The sequence below is a fragment of the Barbus barbus genome (assembly GCF_936440315.1).
Source record: "Barbus barbus genome assembly, chromosome: 32".
Lineage (NCBI taxonomy): Eukaryota > Metazoa > Chordata > Actinopteri > Cypriniformes > Cyprinidae > Barbus > Barbus barbus.
The window spans coordinates 17,810,192-17,832,321 of record NC_136760.1 but is presented as its reverse complement, the minus strand read 5'-3'; the positions used below and the strand labels follow the sequence as shown (position 1 = coordinate 17,832,321).

Here is a 22,130-nt window from a genome sequence, read left to right as displayed (position 1 = left end):
TACTATACATCCACACAAAAATACATATCAGTTATTATTATTATTATTATTATACATTTCATTATTGCTTATTTATATATTTTTCGTGCTGCCAAACGATTAATCGTGATTAATCACATCCAAAATAAAAGTTTTTGTTTACATAATATATGTGTGTGTGCTGTGTAAATGTTTTATGCATATTAGCATATATAAATATACACACGTGCATGTATATTTAAAAAAAATTACACACACACACATATATATATATATATATTCATATTAAATTTATATTATATTTCATATATAATTAAAACATTTTTCTTAAATATATACATGCATGTTCACACACATATATTATGTAAACAAACACTTTTATTTTGGATGCGATTATTCGCTTGACAGCACTATTTTATATTTTTATTATTTATTTTTACATTATTTATTTTATTTTAAATCTGAACCTTGAAGGTTACGTATGCAATTTTTTAAATTACAAATATGAAATTTAAATAGCTAACAACATAAATATTTTAACAATAATTTCAAGACATTTACCTATATTAAGATAAAATAATTTATTTCTGTGTAAGATACCAACAATACAGTGCCGAATTCCTATTTTGATAAAAATGCAATAACAATACAGTATTATAATAAAAAAGTAAATGAGTCATAAATGTCCCTGTTGTTCGTGGAGAGTATTGTATGACGCGTATCCTGTGACGTAGACCTATACAAAGGAAGTATTGACATTCATATGCGGAAGAGGTTAGAGTGGGGAAAACAATCGAGTGGATCGACAAACTGTAACTTTAAATAAGGAATAGAAGAAACAAACGACGTTGTGATATTTGGCCTGTTCAGCTAACTGGTATCTGTTGTGGGCGTTTTCTACATAAAGGAAAGGCAAGGTAAAAAACGAGAGCGATATCGGCCTCCGGGGTTTCTTTCTTTTCTTGAGCTAACTTTAGCAACTGATTTCAGTATTATTGTTATTTATGAAGGATATTGGTCATTTTATAAACGAAAAGTCACTTAACATGTTATTTTTCAAAGTTTCAGACTGAATAATCATTGTCCTTTTAAATGTTTCGAGAAAGTTTTAGTGTTTATTGTGCTAAATGGTCATCAATAGCATATAACACACATGGAAGCTGAATAATAGGGTGTGTTCAGATTTTTCTCAATATTAAATTGCGAAGGAATGGAACAATAATGACTATGTTACAGTAGGGGTGATGTCTCTTGATTCATAGCGTGTCAAATATTTTAATTTGCCAATAGCTGCTTGTTCACATGGTCCAATATGACATACCTGCAAACAATGATCTCATGGCATCACGTGGCTGTCATCAAATCGCATGGGGAAATCTGAATTCCTTTTCTGTGACTTAATTGTCTCTTTGTAGTGCCATTTGGGGTTTTAACAGATTATGGAAACCCTTCAAAGTGTCTTTCATACTTCTAACAGTCTGGTCTTTGTTCTCTCTCTCGCTCTTTTGTATTTATTTATGTCAGATGGAGTTCCTGTTTGGAAAAAGAAAGACTCCAGAGGAGATGCTCAGACAGAATCAGAGAGCGTTAAATAGAGCCATGAGAGATCTAGACAAAGAACGTCAGAGACTGGAGCAACAGGAAAAGAAAATAATTGCTGACATTAAGAAAATGGCCAAACAAGGACAGATGGTAAGGAGAGTTTTAAATTGACATTCAGTTGTCACTGCTAGGCATGAAGTCTCACTGACTGGAGTGTAAATAATATTCTTTTTCCGACAGGATGCTGTGAAGATCATGGCTAAGGACTTGGTGCGCACAAGACGATACGTCAAGAAATTCATCATGATGAAAGCCAATATTCAAGCTGTCAGCCTTAAAATCCAAACCCTCAAATCAAACAACAGCATGGCGCAGGCCATGAAAGGAGTCACCAAAGCTATGGCCACCATGAACAGACAGGTATATCTGCTATAGCATTTCAATTTCTGGTTCTGTTGCCAATAGAAAGCTTGTTGATATGCATTAGTAGATGTAAATTCCTTTTCCTCTCAATGCAGTTGAAGTTGCCACAGATTCAGAAGATCATGATGGAGTTTGAGCGCCAAAGTGAAATCATGGACATGAAGGAGGAGATGATGAATGATGCAATTGATGATGCAATGGGCGATGAAGATGACGAAGAGGAGAGGTGAGGAGAAAAAAAGAGAATTAATATAGACGTTTATAATTATAATTTGCATTAGATTTCTATTTGATTTAAATGCTGTTTTTTAACTTTCTGTTACAATTCAGAAAAATATATCATGGTTTCCACAGAAATATTAAGCATAACAACTGTTTTCATCGTTGATAATAATAAATTATCTCCTGACATATGCTCTTTTTGCTTTGAATGCAGTGATGCTGTGGTTTCTCAAGTTCTGGATGAGCTGGGTCTGAATCTTTCTGACGAACTTTCAAGTAAGCAAAAAAGACACCACAGTTACCATGCTATAAAATTACACTCTGAAGTCGTTCTCATATTACCTCTATTATTTAATTCAAACAGGCCTGCCTTCTACTGGAGGAAGCCTTTCGGTTGCGGCTGGGAAGAAAGCTGAACCGCAGGCTACACTGGCAGATGCCGATGCAGACTTGGAGGAGAGGCTGAACAACCTCAGAAGAGACTGAGAATGAAAGGACTTTAAGTAAAGGTTTTGATTCTGAACTGTCTGCGCAAAGCTCGCTTCACTAAAATGTAGACTGCAAAGAAAAGAGGGATGTGAATGCTGTCTGTTTTTTTTTCCTGACATTAGATGCTTTAATGCGTCTTTTTTGTTTTCTGTCTCCTTTTATGACATGTGCTGTATAAATATTACCAAACGAGTAACCCAAATGAAGATGCAATGCATCACACTGATCTCAAGCCTACTGTTTAGACAAATCCTTTTTAAAGGAGATAAAATCAACAAAGAATCTTTTACCCCAAGAATCCAACTTGATCTTTTGAGGAAGCCTTAACACTAAATATTTCATTATTATAAAAACTGGTTTGCCACACATCATCTTTTCATTGTAATAAACACAGATGTTGATACTTTTATATAAATAGTGCAAAATGGAGTCACTCCAGTTTTCAATCTGTTCCTATAAGGGTACATCAGAGGATTACCTTTAAAATACTTGTGCTAGTATACTATCATGATCTTCTATTAATATATTCATCTTGATCTTTTAGTGGTAAATACCTTCGTATAATTGATGTGGTGGTTTATATATATATTTTTTGGCCTGTTCAGTAAACTATAAACCTTCATAAACTCTGAAGTTTGTGCAAGGCAACATCTCACAATAACTTTGGTCATTTAATTATGAGAAAAAAACTTGGAAGCAGTTTTCCAAAGGTTGTTTTATCACAAAATAATCTAAAGAAATATTGTTGAAAATTAGAAATATTAGTGTATTTATCTCATGGTGAATGAAAAGAGGTGATATATTTTTGAAAAAAAAAAAAATGCATTTTTTTTGGTTCAATAAACATTTTTCACACTTACTATGAAATGATCAAATGTGTTCTGTAATATTTGGTGTTCTATTTGTTTTACAATGGCTGCCACACACTGTTGCACACATGGGTAATTCTTACAAACTAGTATCCAAGTTTTGTGACAAATTGACTTTTGGATACAAACAAGATTAAATTGTATTTTTTTGTATAATATTTGAAAAATACTGCATTAAACAAAATAGTTAAATCTTTGAATAAATGTGATCCGTATTCGCAATCTTGGTCAGATCACATCTTTGTAATGCTAAATGCCAAATCAAGTGATTTGGGGACAAAAATACTACAGTAAGAACAAATATGGATACACGAGACATTAAAAACTGAGTGTCAATAAAGAAATCACAGAGTGAGTTTTTATTCCTTTTTTTGAAAAACAAAAAATCTTATTTTGTAAATAATGCTATCAATATAATATCTATGCTGAACAAACAACACTTCTGACATTAAATAAAAAAATAACAGCCATGTTTTCCTTATTTACAGCCAATGTGTGTCAGTAAAGATATTTACAGAGGTCCGGGGGGGGGGGGGGGGGGGGGGGGGGGGGGGGGGTGTGTGTGGTGCTCACAAAATTAACACATTTACACACAAAATCAGGTTATCACCTTTGAGTTAGAACAAGAGTATCTTTAGGAAATATCACAAATGCCCTGAAATAAATCCCATGAGGCACAGAATTTATGCAAAATTAATAATGACAAGCAACACTTCTGGACATGGATAAGGTTTTTAGAAAATGGAAGTGTAAAATATACTGTATTTTCAATAAGAAGGTTGAGGTACATCAAAAACAACATCAACAGACCAACTAACTGATCCAAAAATAACGTTAAGGGCATTGTCCTTAAACCTGCATGGGATTCGGAGCCACCTGAACGGCCATACAAACAATTATTACTTACTCTTTTACATCGGCCATTCATCTTAACATCCTTACTCTAATCCTGACGATTGTTTCTTTCTAAATGACTATGCAATGCTTACAAAAATATGCACAATTTTAGGCATAAAATTCATCAAGACATTCATGCACAATTACATCTGCAAAAACAAAAGCTCTTTAAAGTCATTCTCAACACAAATATTGAGGCATTACATGCAAATGTGCAGCAATACTCCATAACTACAGTTTAGTGCACGTTAAAACAGTATTTGCCGTGGAGCCTGCAATAATCAATATCACTTAGCCTCAGTGAGAGGACACAGAACAGGACTATAAGTAAAGGATTAAATCAAGGCCACACACTGATTGTGAGGGAACTAAAATAGCAGTTAGCTGGGCAGTTGGTGCTTTGTTATCAGGGCACAATAAAATGAAAACAGCTGTAAAATGCTGCCATGTTCTTCTCACCTAAATGGTCTCCGTGTGAGCAGACTGCAGGCACACACAAAACCATAATGATGAGCTAATATTCTGTCCCCTGACTGAACAAACCCTGCTTTGCCTCCTTTAACCCCATGTTATGCCGCTGGACATGAAGGAGCTCTCCTCTGTTCTCTATTTCCGACAGGTCCTGTGGGGAGTTTGTTTCTTTTGGTTTTCAATACGACATCGACTTCTTTCGTCAAGCCAGGGCAGCTCAAAGTTCCTGCAGGATAACAAATGATCGTTATATGACACTTAACTATATTTAAAAGCAGTTATATGTCAATCAGGTGATATTTCAAAAAGGCTCTTACTGTGGAGGCAAATTGGGCAAAGGCCGACCAAATGCCACTACTGGCAGAAAGGGTGTTACCATGATGGCCTCCACTGTACAAGAAGGAGGAAAGGAGAAAAAGAAAATTGGTGAAAATAACGTATATAATCTGATAACAGTTTTTGTTTTGTTCATAAATACAATATTTTGTCAAATGAATCTAAGGGTCTTACCATTGTCCACATCAGGATAAAACGAAGACAATTCTGGCTCGTTCTCCTGAACATTTGACTTTTTCTTCTCCATGCGCTGCTGCAATCTTTGAAGCATACGCTGTTCACGTATTCTCTGAATGTCCCATCTACCAGGAGAAAAAAAAACTTTTAATGACATTTATTCATTTGAAATATTGCTATATTTTGTTGCCAATAAAACTCTCCACAAAATTTTAATCAGCTAAAGGAACTAATTTAACCACTAACCAGAACTGATACCTTCATTATTAAATATGCATATATAGATGGGTATTATATAAGTAAGCAGAATATTGATGAATTTTAGTCTCAAGAAAATAATTAATTTTAATAATTAACTTGATGCCGTTTTCATTAAACAAAATGTGCTTGTATAATTACACATTACATCTACTGTGTTGTAGACATACACTATCCTTTAGTTTAAAGTCCATATTTATTTCAGCAAGGATGCATTAAATTGATCAAAAGTGACAGTAAAACTTTTAAATGGCTACAAAAGATTTCTATTTCAAATAAATGCTTATGAACTTTCTATTTATTAAAGAATCCCAACTGTTGTCAACACTGACAATAAAACAAAATGTTACTTGAGCACCAAATCAGCATATTAGACTGATATCTGAAGGATCATGTGACACTGAAAACTGGAATAATGATCCTGAAAACTCAGCTTTGCGATCACAGAAATTCAGATCATTTTAATTACATTTCAAAATACAATAAAATAGTAAACATCTATTTTAAATTGTAATAATATTTCACAATATTACTGTTTTTACTGTATTTATGATCAAATATACAGAGCCTTGGTGAGTATGAGACTTCAAAACCTTAAAGGGTTAAAAACGGGTTGATGTTGGCGCCGATAGCCTTGTGGCGAAAAGGTCGAAAATGCCCAAAAATAAATCTAAAAAAAATAAATTAATAAATTAAAAAACCTGGGTTGATGCCACAAACACAGACCAGGAAAACAGTCTTCTGGAAATTAAACTCACCTTTTTCGTCTCTTCTCATCCAGTTCTAACTTTGCGTGCCGCTTCAGAAAAACACTGTCATCAAGATTCTAAAGAAAAAGGAAATGGTGGATAAATGACAATGAGCCTAATACCTAAAGGTCAATTCATCCAAAAATGAAAATTCTGTCATAATTTACTCACTCGCAAGATGTTCAAAACATTCTTCAAAATATATTTTTGTGTGTTTAACAGATAAAAAGAAACTCATACACGTTTGGAACAACATGAGAGTGAGTAAATGATGACAAATTTTTGTGTGAACTATCCCTTTAAGAGTCTTGGATTTATGTATAATACATATATGATGCAAATGCTGACTCTTACTTCTGGGATGTCAACAGCATCCTCCTCCTGAAGGGGTTCCATGGTGTTTTCCCTCCATGATGGGACTGAGGAAATATTTTTTTGCATTACAATTTGTAAATCGATGTGTACAACTGCCATTTTGCATTTGAGCCAAGCACATACTTGCAACATCCTCCTCTTTCTTTGGAGACTCATCTAGTAATGGAGAGGCTGGAGGTTGCTGCCAGCAGCATAGGTACATCTCAGTTGTTGTCATGTACGGAAGATCTTTCGTTTCTTTGCTGTCTTCTCCCTCAGACTGAAGGTCTGCCTGTCCAGATGATTTCGCAACATTTGTCTTCTCCGGGGTCTCCTTGTTTCGCAGATCACGCTGACATGGTGATGTCCCTCCTGTCTCTAGTTTTTGGGGGGTCACTCTAGAGGACTTACCTCTTGACCTCTGCATCTTTGTATCTAACAAGTTTAACTTCCTAGGCAGAATATTTACAGGTCACATCAGTCAAGCAGAAGCCACGAGAAGACAGATAACAGGAAAAAGGTTTCTCAGTCTTACCTCTTTTGCACTTTTCCACCTGACTTGGCCTGAGTTTGTGGGCTGTCACCCAAATCTGATTCCCAAAAGTCCTCCGTTTCAGGAACCCATCTCTCCAGTGGCTGGAAGAGCCTCTTGTCACGTGGTTCCTTATTTAACAACTGCAAACGGCGCTCCATCCGCTCTATACGGGCAAGCAACTGTTTCAAGGCAGGACAAATACATTAGAAAAAAATGATAAGCCTGCCGAAGGAGCAAATGGTTTTAAGTATAAACCATAAACCAATTTTACACTGCTAAATCAGGGGGGAAAAAACACAAACTGTAAACTATCGTTCAAAAGTTTTGTGGTTGGAAAGATTTTTAAAATGTTATCTTAAAATGAAAGAAGGGTCTTATGCTCATCAAGGTTAAATTGATCAATAATACAGAAATACTGTGAAATATTATAACAATTTGAAATACCTGTTTTGCATTTTAATATATAATTTACTCCTGTGATGACGAGCTGAATTTTCAGCAATTACTCCAGTCTTCAGAGTGACAGAAATCAGCCTAATATGCTCATATTTCTTACTCATTATGTTGAAAACAGTTGTGCGGTTTATGTATGCATTGTGTAATCTGATACTTTGTATCAAGATGCATTCAGCTTTAATGAATACATTTATTTAAAACAGAAATCTTCTGCAACATTATAAATATCTTCAGTCATTTTCAATCAATTTAATGCATCTGTGCTGACTAAAAAATTCTTACTGACCCCAATGGTTGCATACATACCGTGTCTCTGTCTGATTTGAGTTCATCTATTTCCTTGTCTTTTGTCTGCAGCTGTTGTTGTTGCTGCTCTATCAAGTCCAGCTGAAGCAAAAGCAGTTGTTTAAGGCAAGTGGCTTGTGCATGAGGATGACTAGTGATCTTCCTCATATTTGTCCTTTTGCCCTCCGAGTGTTCATTAGACACCCCCATAGTCTCTAACCCTTTGGTGCTTTTCTCACCCACAGGGTCTCTAGAATTACTATGTGAATTCATGGATACAAACTCTGGCTTGTTATCAATGGTGTTGGTCTGTCCAAGAGGAGTTTTACTTTTTACAGGGGTGCCTTCACCCCCCATTTGTTTAGCTTGAGATGACAGTGTTTCTGTGCCCACAGAGCCAGCCTCTGAAGCAACAGCCAACTCTCTGCCGGGCTTTAAAGGCAGTGAAGTCCGCTCAGCTTTCCCAGTCTTGTCCAAGATCAGATGTTGTCTGGTCCTGTCTGGAGTGTCACCAAGAGGATTTCCAATCTCTCTTCGGACACTAACTGGGTGTCTTGTTTGAGATGGACTTAAGTCACAGTTATTTGAGTACAATCCCACTTTAGAAAAGCATTCGGGTCTCATATTCATGGCGAAGAAAAACCTCTACCCCATGAACCATGGCTCTTATAGAGTTGATATCAACAGGGTGTGTCTGCAGATCTGTACATGAAAAAAAAAAAAATCAATTAGATCAAATCAATATTATAGCAAAGTGACGGATATGTAAATTACAAATCATTGTTTGAGGATCCCATTGAATGCTGGGAAAAAATGAAAATGCAAGGAAGCATATCCTTCCTGTCTAAATATGTAACATAACCTTCTGTATAAAGTTGAAATAAATCTACTGGGTGTAAATAAAACACCAAAACCATTCACATAATAACTTTATGACATTAAGTTGTCGACAGACTAGAAATCAGATGCTTGGTCACAAACAGATCACTGCAGCTCACTACCGGTTGGACTTGGGTGAAGACATGCACACGTCTATTACACTAATACTAAAGCTCCATGTGAATCTGCTAACTAAACGCAACGAAGTATATCGTTCAAGAGGTATGAACCATTTTAACTTGAGCTATTAATAAATAGCCCGCCTCCATTTTGATCCTCACTGCTAGCTAGCTGTTAGCAAACGAGGTGACAGAATATTACATCGTTTTCGCTGCACAATGAGTTTGAATCCATGCCGAATTTCTTACATATTTACTGGTTCGCCCAGGGTAAAATCCTAAAGATCTGAAGAAACGCGTCTTACATAAGCCCTTTACTTTTATTGCTGTTTGTCCCCCATTTTCAGGCTTGAATCTGCACAATGTCCCAACATACGAATGCGTTTGACTCAGTGCGCACTGCGCATGCGCCACGTCAGGACGTGTTTACATTCAGAGCGATGGGTCTTTCGGGCGATATTAAAATATTATGATATTATGCACTAAACCTGAGAACATTTATTTAAGCATAGGTAAATTGGTCAGGATAGTTCTGGTATGGAAACGCTAGATGTCTGCCATTGGGAAAAATCCGTAGATCATACCGTGCACACTTGAGGAGAGGACCTTCCCAACGTCACTTCCTCTGACGGCTTGCGCTCCATCCTGTTTGGTTTATTTCTAACTTTATTTTTCTGGCACTGTTATGCTAAAAAGTTATGGTATGACGTCTCTGTGTTTATCACAGCATTTTGAAAATGTAGTTTTGGATATTTTAATCTTTTGCTATTCATCTATTTATTTTATTAGTTAAGTTTCACATTCATACGTGTACATTTTCTAACAGGAAACCCTGTTTCACAGTGTTTTATAAAGAATTGGAAAGCTATTTTTGTACTATTCAAAGTAGCGCTAATAGAAATGCAATTGTGTTCTGTCTTCAAAATATTTGAGTAATGTAAAGATCATGCATGTTTTTGATTGTATATTTATTTTATTTATTTATCTCTCTCGTTTTAACTTTTCTCGTTCTTTAGCAAATTATTGTTAACTCTTTCCCCTCTTTATTCTGTTGGGCGTATTGTTTTCCCATTTCGTGTCATATACAAAACTGTCAACTCTGTATTTTTTGCATTGATATTAAAAATATACACACACAAGCTTTTAGTTTTATAAAACACAATATCTGTTTTCTTGTGTGTCTGAAATTCGTAAAACGTGTAGGCTCCTAAAAAGTGTCCAAAAGTATTAGTCGAGCTGATAAGGATGAAAAATGAGAAAAGAAACTACATTTAAAATGTCAAATTTCAAAGTTCTTATGTCACCTGCTGGTTTCCCGCGGTAAAGGATTACACGAATCTCCATGTGTTTAACTAGAATCACCAGCAGGGGGAGATATAGTACAAATAATTCCATTTTCCATCTGCCATTCTCTCGTATCTTCAACGAATTCGTAGAAAAGAAAGTTTTAAAAAAGGAAAACAAGATTTCAAAAAGTTTTATCGTTTTATTTAATTATCCATAATCCATGCACAATGTGTTCCAAATGCAATAATATTATCTCATAATTACCTCTAAGGCCACAAAGGAAATGAGTGAACAGAAAGTTGTTTAATTATATTGAGGTTCAGCTCACTCAGCTGCAATAGTCTATATTAGACTGCAAAACTCTTGATCAGAGGGCTTGAGGCTCTCTCTCATTCTCTTTCTGAGAAACTGAGGGAACCCCAAGCTCCTTATTTCACTTGATTTATGCAATCTGTTGATCTAAGGTGAGTAAAAGCCTGAAATGGATCGAATCAATGTGAATGAATGTGTTCACAATCTGTTTGTTCATACTGCAATATTCTATGAAAAATTCTAATGTAGAGAAAGAAACAGTAAGCGATTCTTTACTTATCATGGTTTGCATTAAAATATCAAAGACTAAGATTAAAACATCATGTCAATATGCACAATAGACAGCTACAGGTCTTGTGGCATGAGTCATATTCGTGCCTGCCTAATGTTCAAATGGCTCTCCTCCAGTATGTGTCTGCTTGAGTATTGAATACGCCAGCATGTGCATGATTAATTATTAGATTATGCTGTTCATAATTATAATATCAGTCAATATTTACCCCACCATATGCTGCAGACACACAGGGGTGCCCCTCTCTCATCATCACAATGGCTTTCACACCAGGAGGAGAGAGCAAGCTAACGTTTGGCAGGTATCTCTCTAATGCTCTTAGCCATCTGCCAATCGCCTGGGCTCTCCCCACAAGAACATAATGTTTCTGATTACTGGGTTAATTTCAACACAGTTTGGCACAGTGGAGACTCTGCAATCTCTTGCTGCACAGTTAGCACGTTTGGCCACCAGCCATCATGCTGTCAGCCTCCAGCCCGGTGTTGAATAGGTTCAGGTTTAGCCAAAGGGGCTGATTCAAAACAGTGGATCCTGGTGAATACTATGATGGTCTATATTTTTACATTAACTGATTTCTTCTCTGCCAGATTTAGGACATCACAGATCGCTTTATGTAACAGATCAAAATGATATTTTCAGCCCTTTGTCAATGCTGTTTTTCCATTCATGCTCATGTACACATAACTTATCTTGTTTGTTAGTCTTTTGAACTGGGATCTGTATTGCCCTGCTTTTAGTCTCCATAAGCTGTACTGCTGCTTTCTATTTCCGCAGCTGGCCTTATGAGCGAATGACCTTGGTGGGTGCATGGGGTGCCAAGTGTAGGAGAGGATAACACAGGGGCTCATGCTTTTTGTGATCAGTCCAGCATTTTTTTTTTCTTTGAATATCATATCAAAAGCCAGTTCAACTCAATTCATCCACACTTTCTGTTATATGTATTGAGTTACAGCACATTTTGGAAGTGTTTTTATTTTTTGGAAATAGTTTAAAGAACCTCTGCAGAAAGAAAAAGTAGCCCAAGTATTGTGGGACAAGTACAGAGGAACCAAATAAATCAAGTTTTGCTTATGATATCCTCTTTTTGAGATATGATGTAAGACGTTTCATTTAGACAATTCTGAACAATACAGTTAACGATTCAAAAATTCAGTTTTCTGTTTTTTCTTAATATGATTTTCAGTACACAAGCTTTAGCGCTTATCTCTGTCAAATACAAGTTTTGTAACAAATAATTTAGTTAACACTTGGAATTTGTAAATGTACAAAAATTGTATTTGTCACAGTATGATCTAAAAAGCAATTACAATTCTACAAACAAGATGGCTGTTGTTTACCCCATAAAGCCCAAAATATCACTTCTCTTCAGTTCTTACATGAGGTGAAAATGTCCTATAAAGAACAGCCGATGTACAATATGCAGTTATGATATTGAAACCAGAGGTGCACAATATTATTCGCTGATTATTAATTTAATTTAACAATTCTGTCCAAAGTCTGTATTTCTTTATGTAAGTCTTAATATATAAGCCTTACTGTTGCTAATATATATATATTTTTTCTGTTCAATCATGTAAAAGCTGCATGAAAGAATGCTAAAGAAGTAACAGGTGTGACATTACTGCTGAGATGCTCAACTTACCAAAGAGCAGCTTTGGCAGCTTTGTGGGTCAAATCACTATAGCTTTGGCATTTCTGATTCTCTTTTTCTTTTTGTGTAGTTTCTACATCCCCTTTCTCTGGAAAGGGCTCAAGCACTTTCAGTTTAATGACAAAGAGAGCTACTTCAAAGGGACACCAGCAAAAATGATTTATGGGAGAGAGTTTTGAAGACGTTTTCTTTTTTTCCCAAACTCTATCCTATACATTCTAGTTCACGGTTTTCTTGCTCTTATGTCTTATATTTCAGAGCTGGGTGAGTTACCACAGAATTTTCTGTTCTCATTAGTGAGCATGTTGGATTGTGATTTAATTTCTAGGAGTCATCAACTCATTTGAAGCCTCATGAACTGAAATGTTTCAAAACTAGCAAAAATATTAATTCAGTAAAGGAGAACACTTCTACTTTTTCATATTTATTGCAAAACAACTTATAGTGCATGAATTAAACTCATGACCTCTGCATTGCTACAGCAAGGTTTTTGTATTGTATCTACCCAAACAGCCAAATTTCTGCGGTATCCTGGGCCACTTGAGTGACTGCCATTGAGTTCAGTGGGAATTCTGACAGATAGACTTCTCCAGGTATTATAAACCTCCTTTTGGAAATCCAATTTGTTGAATTCCCTCTTGATTTCAAACTGCCCCAGCTCTTTCCACACCCTCAAGTCATATCTTGCGCATTATCTGTCAACTCTCCCCTAGTGCTTTCTCTAGCATGCTGGTGCCATAACATCCCACCCCATATCCCCAAAACACACATTTGTACACGCATCCCCAGCTTGGACCTATGATACCCATTTAATCACCCCATGCAGTAAATATATGGCATGGTGCGAATCAATGTCTTTTATTAATTACCAAAATGTGTATCTGCTCTGAGGGGAGACAAAGGGGTCAGACGTACCTCTTTGGGCCGACAAGCAAATGGGCGAAAAACAAACAAAAAGGTCTCGTAACCAGGCGGAGGGAGTGACTCAGACACAATCAATTCTCCATGAGCTCTCAGTGGAGCTTCGAAAGTCATGGAAACAAAAACAACACTCCCAACTCAGGTTTACAGCTCAAGGACCCATCCTGTTTATTTTCAACCTCCAAAACCAACCCTATTATTATTCCTGCAGCGGTCTGAGTTGACTTGTAAAATACTCTGTGTGGGAGGGACGGAGAAAGCTTTTTGAGTTCCATCACAACAAAGTTCACTCTAAGGTGACAAAAGTGCGCTTTTTTGCATGCCAACACCTGGCCCTTATCTAATGGCCTAATTAATCTGTAATAAAGGAGACTAATGGGCTCTGTTCATTTAAAATAATGAAGGTGAATCATCTGGCTTTTGGCACCCTATCCCACCCACATTAAGAGTAAATGTTGAGCCCTTCAGTGTAATTATAAATAATAAAAATTCATTTCATGAAGCTTCTGTCAGATATATAATGATTTAAAGTGATGTTAGAATAAACTAAAACAATTTGTAAATTTTTTTGTTTGTTTTAGCCTCTTTTCTCTTGGCTCTCTCTTTCTTTTTCTGTCCTTCTATCTCCTCCTCTGTCCTTTATTCCGATCTCTTCTCCTCTCCTGCAGTGACCGCATGATTTATGCCTCTCTCCTAGTCTGAGAGTACATAAATACATATAAAGGTTGTAAACTCCCACTATCCATAAAAATGATTAAAGCACCTATTTTGGTTAAATCGGTGCCTGCCCACAACTGTGTTTGATTTTCCACCTAAACCAGAGCCATGTGACGTTCTGCTGAAGCTTCCAGGTCTACACACACACTCATACACACCCTTCTCCTAGGGCAGGAAATAAAAGCCAGAACAGGAATGGGAATAAAAAAAATATTTGGATGTCATCTTTTGAAGATGTGTATTTTCTGATATTTAAACCAATAGCTGTCTGGATAGTGCAGGGCTTCCTCTAGCATTAGACTGATTGGAGTGATCTGTTATTGGTTATTAGAGACAGGTCTGTAGCTACAGGCAAGATCTATGAGATTTTTTACCACTGAAACTGCATACAGATGTTCAGGATCAGAGTGTTACCTTTGTGTGTGTTGTATATGCCTTTTTGAAATAGTGGTCATCTCCGTATGTGCGTCTAAATATTTTAACCTGATGCTCTCTAGTCATGCCTCCTTTGGGATGAATGATCAGGCATTTACCAATGAAACCATATACTTCAGTTGGAGCAGATTTGTATAAAGTGCACAAATTAATTAATACATTAATTTGAATGGATAATTGTTAAAGACAATGTATATGTATATTTCAAAGTCAAAGTGCCTTATGAATTTAAACATTCTGGTGCCTCATTAAAGATTATTTCATTTTATTATATGGCTCTCTAAAATACTTTACTTTGATTGGTCATTTGAGCCATCTTGTGGTTTGATATATCCTAAAATCTCCCGTCACCAATGATAGCCTACTGCTGTGACCACTCATCCGGGTAACTGAAACCGGTGCATGAACAATGGACATTACTGTAACATTGACAGATTGATTGTAAAAGACCATTTGTTTCTAAGACAATAATCATAATGTTTACATATTTATTTTTTGATTAATATCCTTGAAATAAATGGGATTATGTTACTACAGTCATCTTCTATTAACTCTATCCTATTGTTTATAATTCAAAGAATTATTAATTATTATTATTATTATTATTAACATATATTTACCTTTACATTTACTTATTTAGCAGACACTTTTATCCAAAGCAACCTACTGTTATGTAATCAAGAGGAGGATTCAGTTGCGGATAAACAACAGTTTATTGAGAGAACAAACAAAGTCACTAGAAAGGTGAAGCTCGTGCACAGCGTGGATGGAACCGGGCGCAGGGACGCAATGGGCAGTCACAACCAGCCGAGGAATCCTCCGAAGACAGGGCAGAGACCAGAAGACAGATCGGGAAGCAGAAACAGGAACACCGAGAAACTCTGAGGATCTGACAATGAGAGGAGCGTGAGTAGATCTTAAATAGACCCAGTAATGATCCACAACTGGGACAGATCAGCCCGTGATCACGAGCTAGGACACACCCACTCACGCCACACACCACAACAGACAAGCAAAGATGAGACAGTGATTCTATGAACCGTGACAGTACCCCTCCCTCTAGAAGCGCCCCCTGGCGCTCCCAGCCAATCTTACCCGTAGATTGTAATCATCAATAAGAAGGGACAGACAGCGGTTGAAGTAACCCCTCTGGGGTTCGATTGGAAGTCTTACAGCGAGCACAGGCTGAGTAGACCAAAACAAAATCCCGAATGTCGCGAGCCATGGCGGGCCACCAGAACCGTTGTTTAACTAGAAACCTAGCGCGTCCAATTCCTGGATGGCAAGCAACATTGGAACCATGACCCCACCGAATAACGTCGGACCGTAACCCCTCCGGCACGAATAACCGATTCGGTGGGCACCCAGGCGGAGGCGTTATCCCCTCTAAGTCTGTGCGAACCTTCGACTCGATCTCCCAAGTGAGCGTAGAGACAAAGAGTCTCTCAGATAATATGCACTCGGGAGACGACGGGCGTTCGGAACGATCAAAAATATGACACAGCGCATCGGGTTTGATGTTCTTGGATCCCGGGCGGTACGACAGTGAAAAATCAAAACGAACGAAAAAAAGTGCCCACCGAGCCTGCCTGGAGTTGAGGCGTTTAGTGGATCTGATGTAATCCAAGTTCTTATGATCGGTCCAGACGATAAAAGGTACCCCCGACCCTTCTAACCAGTGAAGCCATTCCTCCAATGCTAACTTCATCACCAACAACTCTCTGTTATCAATGTCGTAGTTACATTCGTCAGAGGACAATCGATGGGAGAAAAACGTGCAGGGATGCACCTTATTGTCCGAGGAAGCCCGCTGGGACAGCACCGCACCTACCCCCACCTCTGACGCATCGACCTCCAACACAAACTGACGTGTGGGATCAGGGGCGATCAGAATAGGAGCCGAAACAAAGCGGCGTTTCAATTTGGTAAATGCAGCCTCAGCTGCACTGGACCACCTGAACGTCGTTTTGGGGGAGGTCAAGGCCGTCAGAGGAGCGACTAGTTGGCTGAAATTACGAATGAAACGTCGGTAGAAATTGGTGAATCCCAGAAACCTCTGCAGGATCTTATGGGAATCAGGGATTGGCCAATCCACCAAAGCCTTAACTTTATCGGGGTCCATGCGAACTCCCTCGACCGAGACAATGTACCCTAAAAAGGGAACCGACTGTGAATGAAACGCGCACTTCTCCGACTTGACAAAAAGCCCATTCTCAAGCAGCCTCTGGAGCACTCGCCTGACGTGCTGCACATGTTCCTGGAGAGACGAAGAAAATATCAATATGTCATCCAGGTAAACATATATGAACTGATCAACCATGTCTCTCAACACGTCATTGACGAGTGCTTGGAAAACTGCGGGACAGTTGGATAACCCAAACGGCATAACCCGATATTCAAAATGCCCCCTGGGGGTATTAAAAGCAGTTTTCCACTCATCCCCCTTCCTTATGCGAACCAAATGATAGGCGTTACGTAAATCTAATTTGGTGAAGACGGATGCTCCCTGCAACCTCTCGAACGCAGAAGACATCAACGGTAAAGGATAAGTATTCTTTACCGTGATGTTATTCAGACCCCGTTTATCAATACAAGGTCGCAGAGAGCCATCCTTCTTCGCGACAAAGAAAAATCCTGCCCCCGCTGGAGAAGAAGGGCGAATGATCTCAGCTGCTAGAGAATCAGAAATAAATTTCTCCATGGCTCCCCTTTCAGGAATCGAAAGCGAGTATAACCTGCCCTTAGGCGGAGACGTACCTGGAACTAGATCTATGGCACAGTCGTAGGGACGATGGGGAGGAAGAGAAGCAGCCCTGGACTTACTGAACACCTCCTTCAGGTCAAGATACTCCTCGGGCACGTTTGACAGACTCACCACATCATCCTGCAACAAAACAAGACACAGGAGAACAGGCAGACAAAAGACAAGAAGCATAACAGTTCTTGCTCCACGCAGAGACGGAACTCTGGCCCCAATTCACAGTAGGGTTGTGTCGGACGAGCCAGGGATGGTCCAGCACCACTGGGGCCATAGGTGAGTCAGTCAATAAAAACTTGATCGTCTCTGTATGATTACCTGACGTGATGAGCGTAACAGGTATAGTGGAGTGAGTGGTGTCGGGAAGTGATTGTCCATTTAGTGCACTGACTGCGATCTTGTGACGGAGTGAGGTTGTTGGAATATGAAGCCGGTGCGCCAGTTTACGGTCCATAAGGTTTCCCTCAGCCCCCGAATCCAGCAAAGCCGAACCGTCATGTCTTCCGACCGCCCATTGCAGTCTTATTTGGAGGAGCGTGGTGGTTGAGGATTGATTCAATGATACTCCACCCGACAGTAACCTCAATTCTACTGTCGGGCTTGCGCTTTTACTGGGCAATCTGCCAGGAAATGCCCCGACGCACCACAGTATAAGCACAATCCTCTAGCCCGTCGACGCTCTCTCTCCTCCCGAGAAAGCCGAGCTCTACCAACCTGCATGGGTTCGCTGTCAGACAGTTGGTTGACCGTACGTCCAGACTCTACAGGAGAATAATCAGGAAAAACTGGCAACAGCTGATGCTGAGCTCGCTGGTCAAGTTGTTGTAAACGTGAATCTACACAGAGAGCTAAGTCAATCAGTCCATCCAAGCTGGTAGGCAATTCCATGACGAATATTTTCCTCTGGACCCGGTCAGGAACATGTCCCACTGCGCCTCCTCGTTCCACTTGCACTCGGCCGCCAGGGTTCGGAACTCGATGGAGAAGTCCGAGACAGCTTCGCGCCCCACAACCACGCGATCGAAGACCCTCTTCATCTCCTCAGAAAGTGCGTGGAACGAGGAACAGCAGGAATGATGATTCTCCTACACCGCCGTTCCCCATAAAGCCGCCTTCCCCGACAGCAGGGTGAGAACTAACGCCACCTTGGACTCCTCCGTGGCGAAAGTCTGTGGTTGCAGGGAGAAAAACATGGAGCATTTTATCAAAAAAGCTCGACATAGGTTAGGCTCACCGTTGTATGTCTCCGGTGTCGGGAGCCGCGGCTCGCGTTGAGTCACGTGGTTAAGAACGACCGGGGGAACAGGCGGGGGGAGTGGCGCAGCGGGCATCCTCAGATGTTGAAGTTGAGTGGTGAGCTCGGACACCTGCGCTACTAACGCTAGCACGGCTCGTCCCGTCACAAGCAACTGCTCATCCTGACGATCCAATCGCGCGTTGTTACTTTCGAGGCATCCTTGAATGGTTAAGGCTTCCGCTGAATCCATTGCTGGTCAGATCCTTCTGTTATGTAATCAAGAGGAGGATTCAAACTCTGAGGATCTGACAATGAGAGGAGCGTGAGTAGATCTTAAATAGACCCATTAATGATCCACAGCTGGGACAGATCAGCCCGTGATCACGAGCTAGGACACACCCACTCACGCCACACACCACAACAGACAAGCAAAGATGAGACCGTGATTATATGAACCGTGACACCTACAAATGAGGACAATGGAAGCAATCAAATTATATGTAATGTAAATCAAAAAAATAATATAAATAAAATAAATGAGAGTTCTTATAGCTCAAACAGTAGAGCAGAGCAGCCAATGTCAACAATTTTTAAACAACTGAAATATTCCATTGAAAGAGTGTTTAAATTCTCACATTTTAAAAGATTATCATTATCAGAACTTTTGCGTGTAAAACGATGTTACAGAAAATTAAGCATTGCTTAAGAAGGTTCAGTTTTCTCTGGCAAAATCAGATGCATACCTTCTGGTGAAAGAAAAGTGAGAGAACGCAAGTTTTTTTTTGTTCTCTGAGAGAAAAAAACATGAGAGATGGAGAGAGGGGGCTTCAGGTGTAAAAGCAGTGGGGGGCTTTTGCTTGGCTCATGAAGAATGTCAGCTGGAGTCTTGATGTTAATGTAAAAATCCTGGGTGAGTACTTCAGGCACGCCACTTACCTTCCCTGTTGAGGCAGATCACCAAGGTGAAGATTCAGTATGTTTTATTCCACAAAATAAATGGCTATAAGGACAAAAAAACGATAGGCACGTTCACAGACCACTTAAATAACATTGCTGAACTTTTGCTGTCAGTTGTACTTTATGTCCATACTAAAAATACATATACATTTTTTTCTGCTGTAATTCTTCCCTGCTACATATGAAACTAATTAATGCCCATTAGTATCACCGCTCTAAACTATTAGGTTCCCAGATCAACTTTAAGCTGTCACTAAACATGTATGTCTCTTTGTGCTAATATTAGAGAACAGTTAGAGTGGTCACCACACTTCACCCCCTTCTGTATTAATGCCATGGTGGGTAAGGGTTAAACACCGGGATAAGGAGGCCTACTGTTGCTGGCTAACATGCCCAGTTGGAGTTTTTGTGACCTGGGGTGCAAATCTGTCTTAACTAGGTCCTCTCCAGAGAGCCAGAGATGCAGGCTGGCAGATCCATCATTACGGGGGGTTGTGGGTCTGTCCACAGTGCAGGTCATGTTTGAAAAGAAAACCTTAGTGAGAAGAATGTAAACAAAAAGACAAAAAGAAATGAACAACAGAAGTAAGGAAAATTCTGATATTTTTGTATTACATTATTACTATTTCATAATTATTTAATTTTATTTACTATTTTTAGTGGTGAGTCCTCATTGTGAAAATTTACTCAGAATAGTGTGACTATATTGGAGCGTGTTGAACAGGGCTGTGTGACATTCAAAATTGAGTTGAGAATTCTGATTGTAAATTCTAAATTTAAATTCCAATTCAGTTCCTTAATTTGAATTGAACTTGAATTGAGGTTAGCAAACAGGATTGAATCGTGGATTCTAATTTGAATATTAGGAAGTAGAATAGTCTGAAAAATTGTTAATTTATCTTAATTATCTCATATAATTTAACACATTTTTAAACTAGGTTTGATAATCAATTCAATAAGCCATTATCTTTTGAATTTCAGTTCAAATTCCTGTCATTCTTATTCAAACTTCATGCGAGGCATGGGCAATTCAATTCAAAATCGCACTTATGACTGAATAAATAAGAAAGGGAGCAAATTCTTATTCAGAATTTTGCCCATCATTTATGTTGGGGCAAGTTGTCACAAGATATCAATGTGTCTTTAATAAACTATATATTTTTCCTAGGCAATAACAGTGGAAACTGTCCAATATTTTTTGTAGCCAAGATTTTATGGCACGCACCTATCCTAAAAAGTATATTTTGAAGTAAAAACGGTAACAACCAGCTCCGCTCTCCGGTTTATAGTGACAGCTGGTGTTGTATTATATCAATATTGTTAGTACTGGAACGCCTCAGGCCAGGTGAGAGAAAAATTACGTACAGATAAAGTATGAAGGCTAAAACCCGAAACCATCCTTGGCTGTATTCCAGCACTGCAGTGTTTGTATCCCACCATTATAACCCCAACATGTCATCACCATTTCAGAAGCCCAATTTCACAAGCACTTTGAATTAACCATAATTAGAACCTTGACTTTGACCCGTTCGAACACAAGGGATGAGGGTGTGTAAATCAGATTGGTTCTATTGTGATCAGTAACATATGTGAACTGGGAAGATGAATGTGCTCATGCCAGAGTCTACATCAATGAGCTGTGGTTTATGCGGCCTGTGATCCAGGTTTAGTGTTGTGCCAGTGCCAGGCCTGTGATTGATGTGTAAGATATAAACTGATGTGTTGAGAGGCAAGGGATTTTCTTTCATGCTTGTATGTTTCCTGTTAAAGGTGCAAAGCAAGAGCGAAAGCGCTTCCTCCCATTTCCAAGATGATTCCAAACATTTGGTAAGACATTATTTTATGCATCTAGGGATATGTATTTTATGTTGATGTCCCTGAATATATAAAACACAGAAATCTACCAGCCAGCATGATGGGATTTACCTATGCCCTGCATATGAGAGTCTGAAATGAGGATGTGAATGTTTGTATGTGTGTTTGCATGCTGGTAAATGTCATGCTCTTTCTCAGTATGCTCTATCAAAAGGTATGGGACCTCGCATAGCAAAGCACTCAGAAAATGGGAAGGAAAATATCACTCACGCATTTGGCAAACATTAGGTTGCGGTGCTTTTGATCACAAATGTGAATGTCGAGTAAAGCTCAAATAAGAAAAGATTAATTTTCTGAGAAAATGTTTGCTTTCTTTGCAGGGAAATAAGCAATCTACTTTTTTTTAATTATATCCATTTCAGGTGTGTGTGTGTGTGTTTGTCTGCATCAGTTTGCACGAGTAACCATAACAAAATTATTCTCAAACCGGTTTACAAATCACCGTTTAGTAGTTAATATTACAAGCTCAGTTGACAGCATATGTGGCATAGTTTGATTAGCACAAAAAATAATACTAATAATTTTGACTCATCCTTTGTTTTCTTTAACAAAGGGCATTAATCAAGGATATGATGAAGTACTTACAATTGAAATGGGATAATTTTTGGAGGATTTAAAAGCAGAAATGTGAAGCATGTTATTTTATAA

At 38.5% G+C, this 22,130-nt stretch overlaps 2 protein-coding genes across 2 annotated transcripts; one reads left to right on the top strand and one right to left on the bottom strand.

Moving 5' to 3' along the window:
- The first annotated feature begins 706 nt into the window (after nt 1–706).
- LOC306852700 (charged multivesicular body protein 2a-like) lies at nt 707–3,515 on the top strand. Its single transcript, XM_079389753.1, has 6 exons — nt 707–896; nt 1,504–1,671; nt 1,762–1,941; nt 2,040–2,170; nt 2,381–2,442; nt 2,531–3,515. The coding sequence occupies exons 2-6, from the start codon at nt 1,504–1,506 to the stop codon at nt 2,650–2,652; spliced, it is 663 nt and encodes a 220-aa protein (XP_079245879.1). The 5' UTR covers nt 707–896; the 3' UTR covers nt 2,653–3,515.
- Nucleotides 3,516–3,851: 336 nt separating this feature from the next.
- Nucleotides 3,852–9,436, bottom strand: LOC306852695 (male-specific lethal 1 homolog). Its single transcript, XM_079389747.1, is given in 9 exon segments — nt 3,852–5,118; nt 5,210–5,282; nt 5,403–5,530; nt 6,422–6,489; nt 6,767–6,835; nt 6,837–7,218; nt 7,302–7,480; nt 8,064–8,744; nt 9,290–9,436. Coding segments are annotated over 8 exon segments (1,599 nt in total). The 5' UTR covers nt 8,673–8,744; nt 9,290–9,436; the 3' UTR covers nt 3,852–5,027.
- Nucleotides 9,437–22,130: the final 12,694 nt, after the last annotated feature.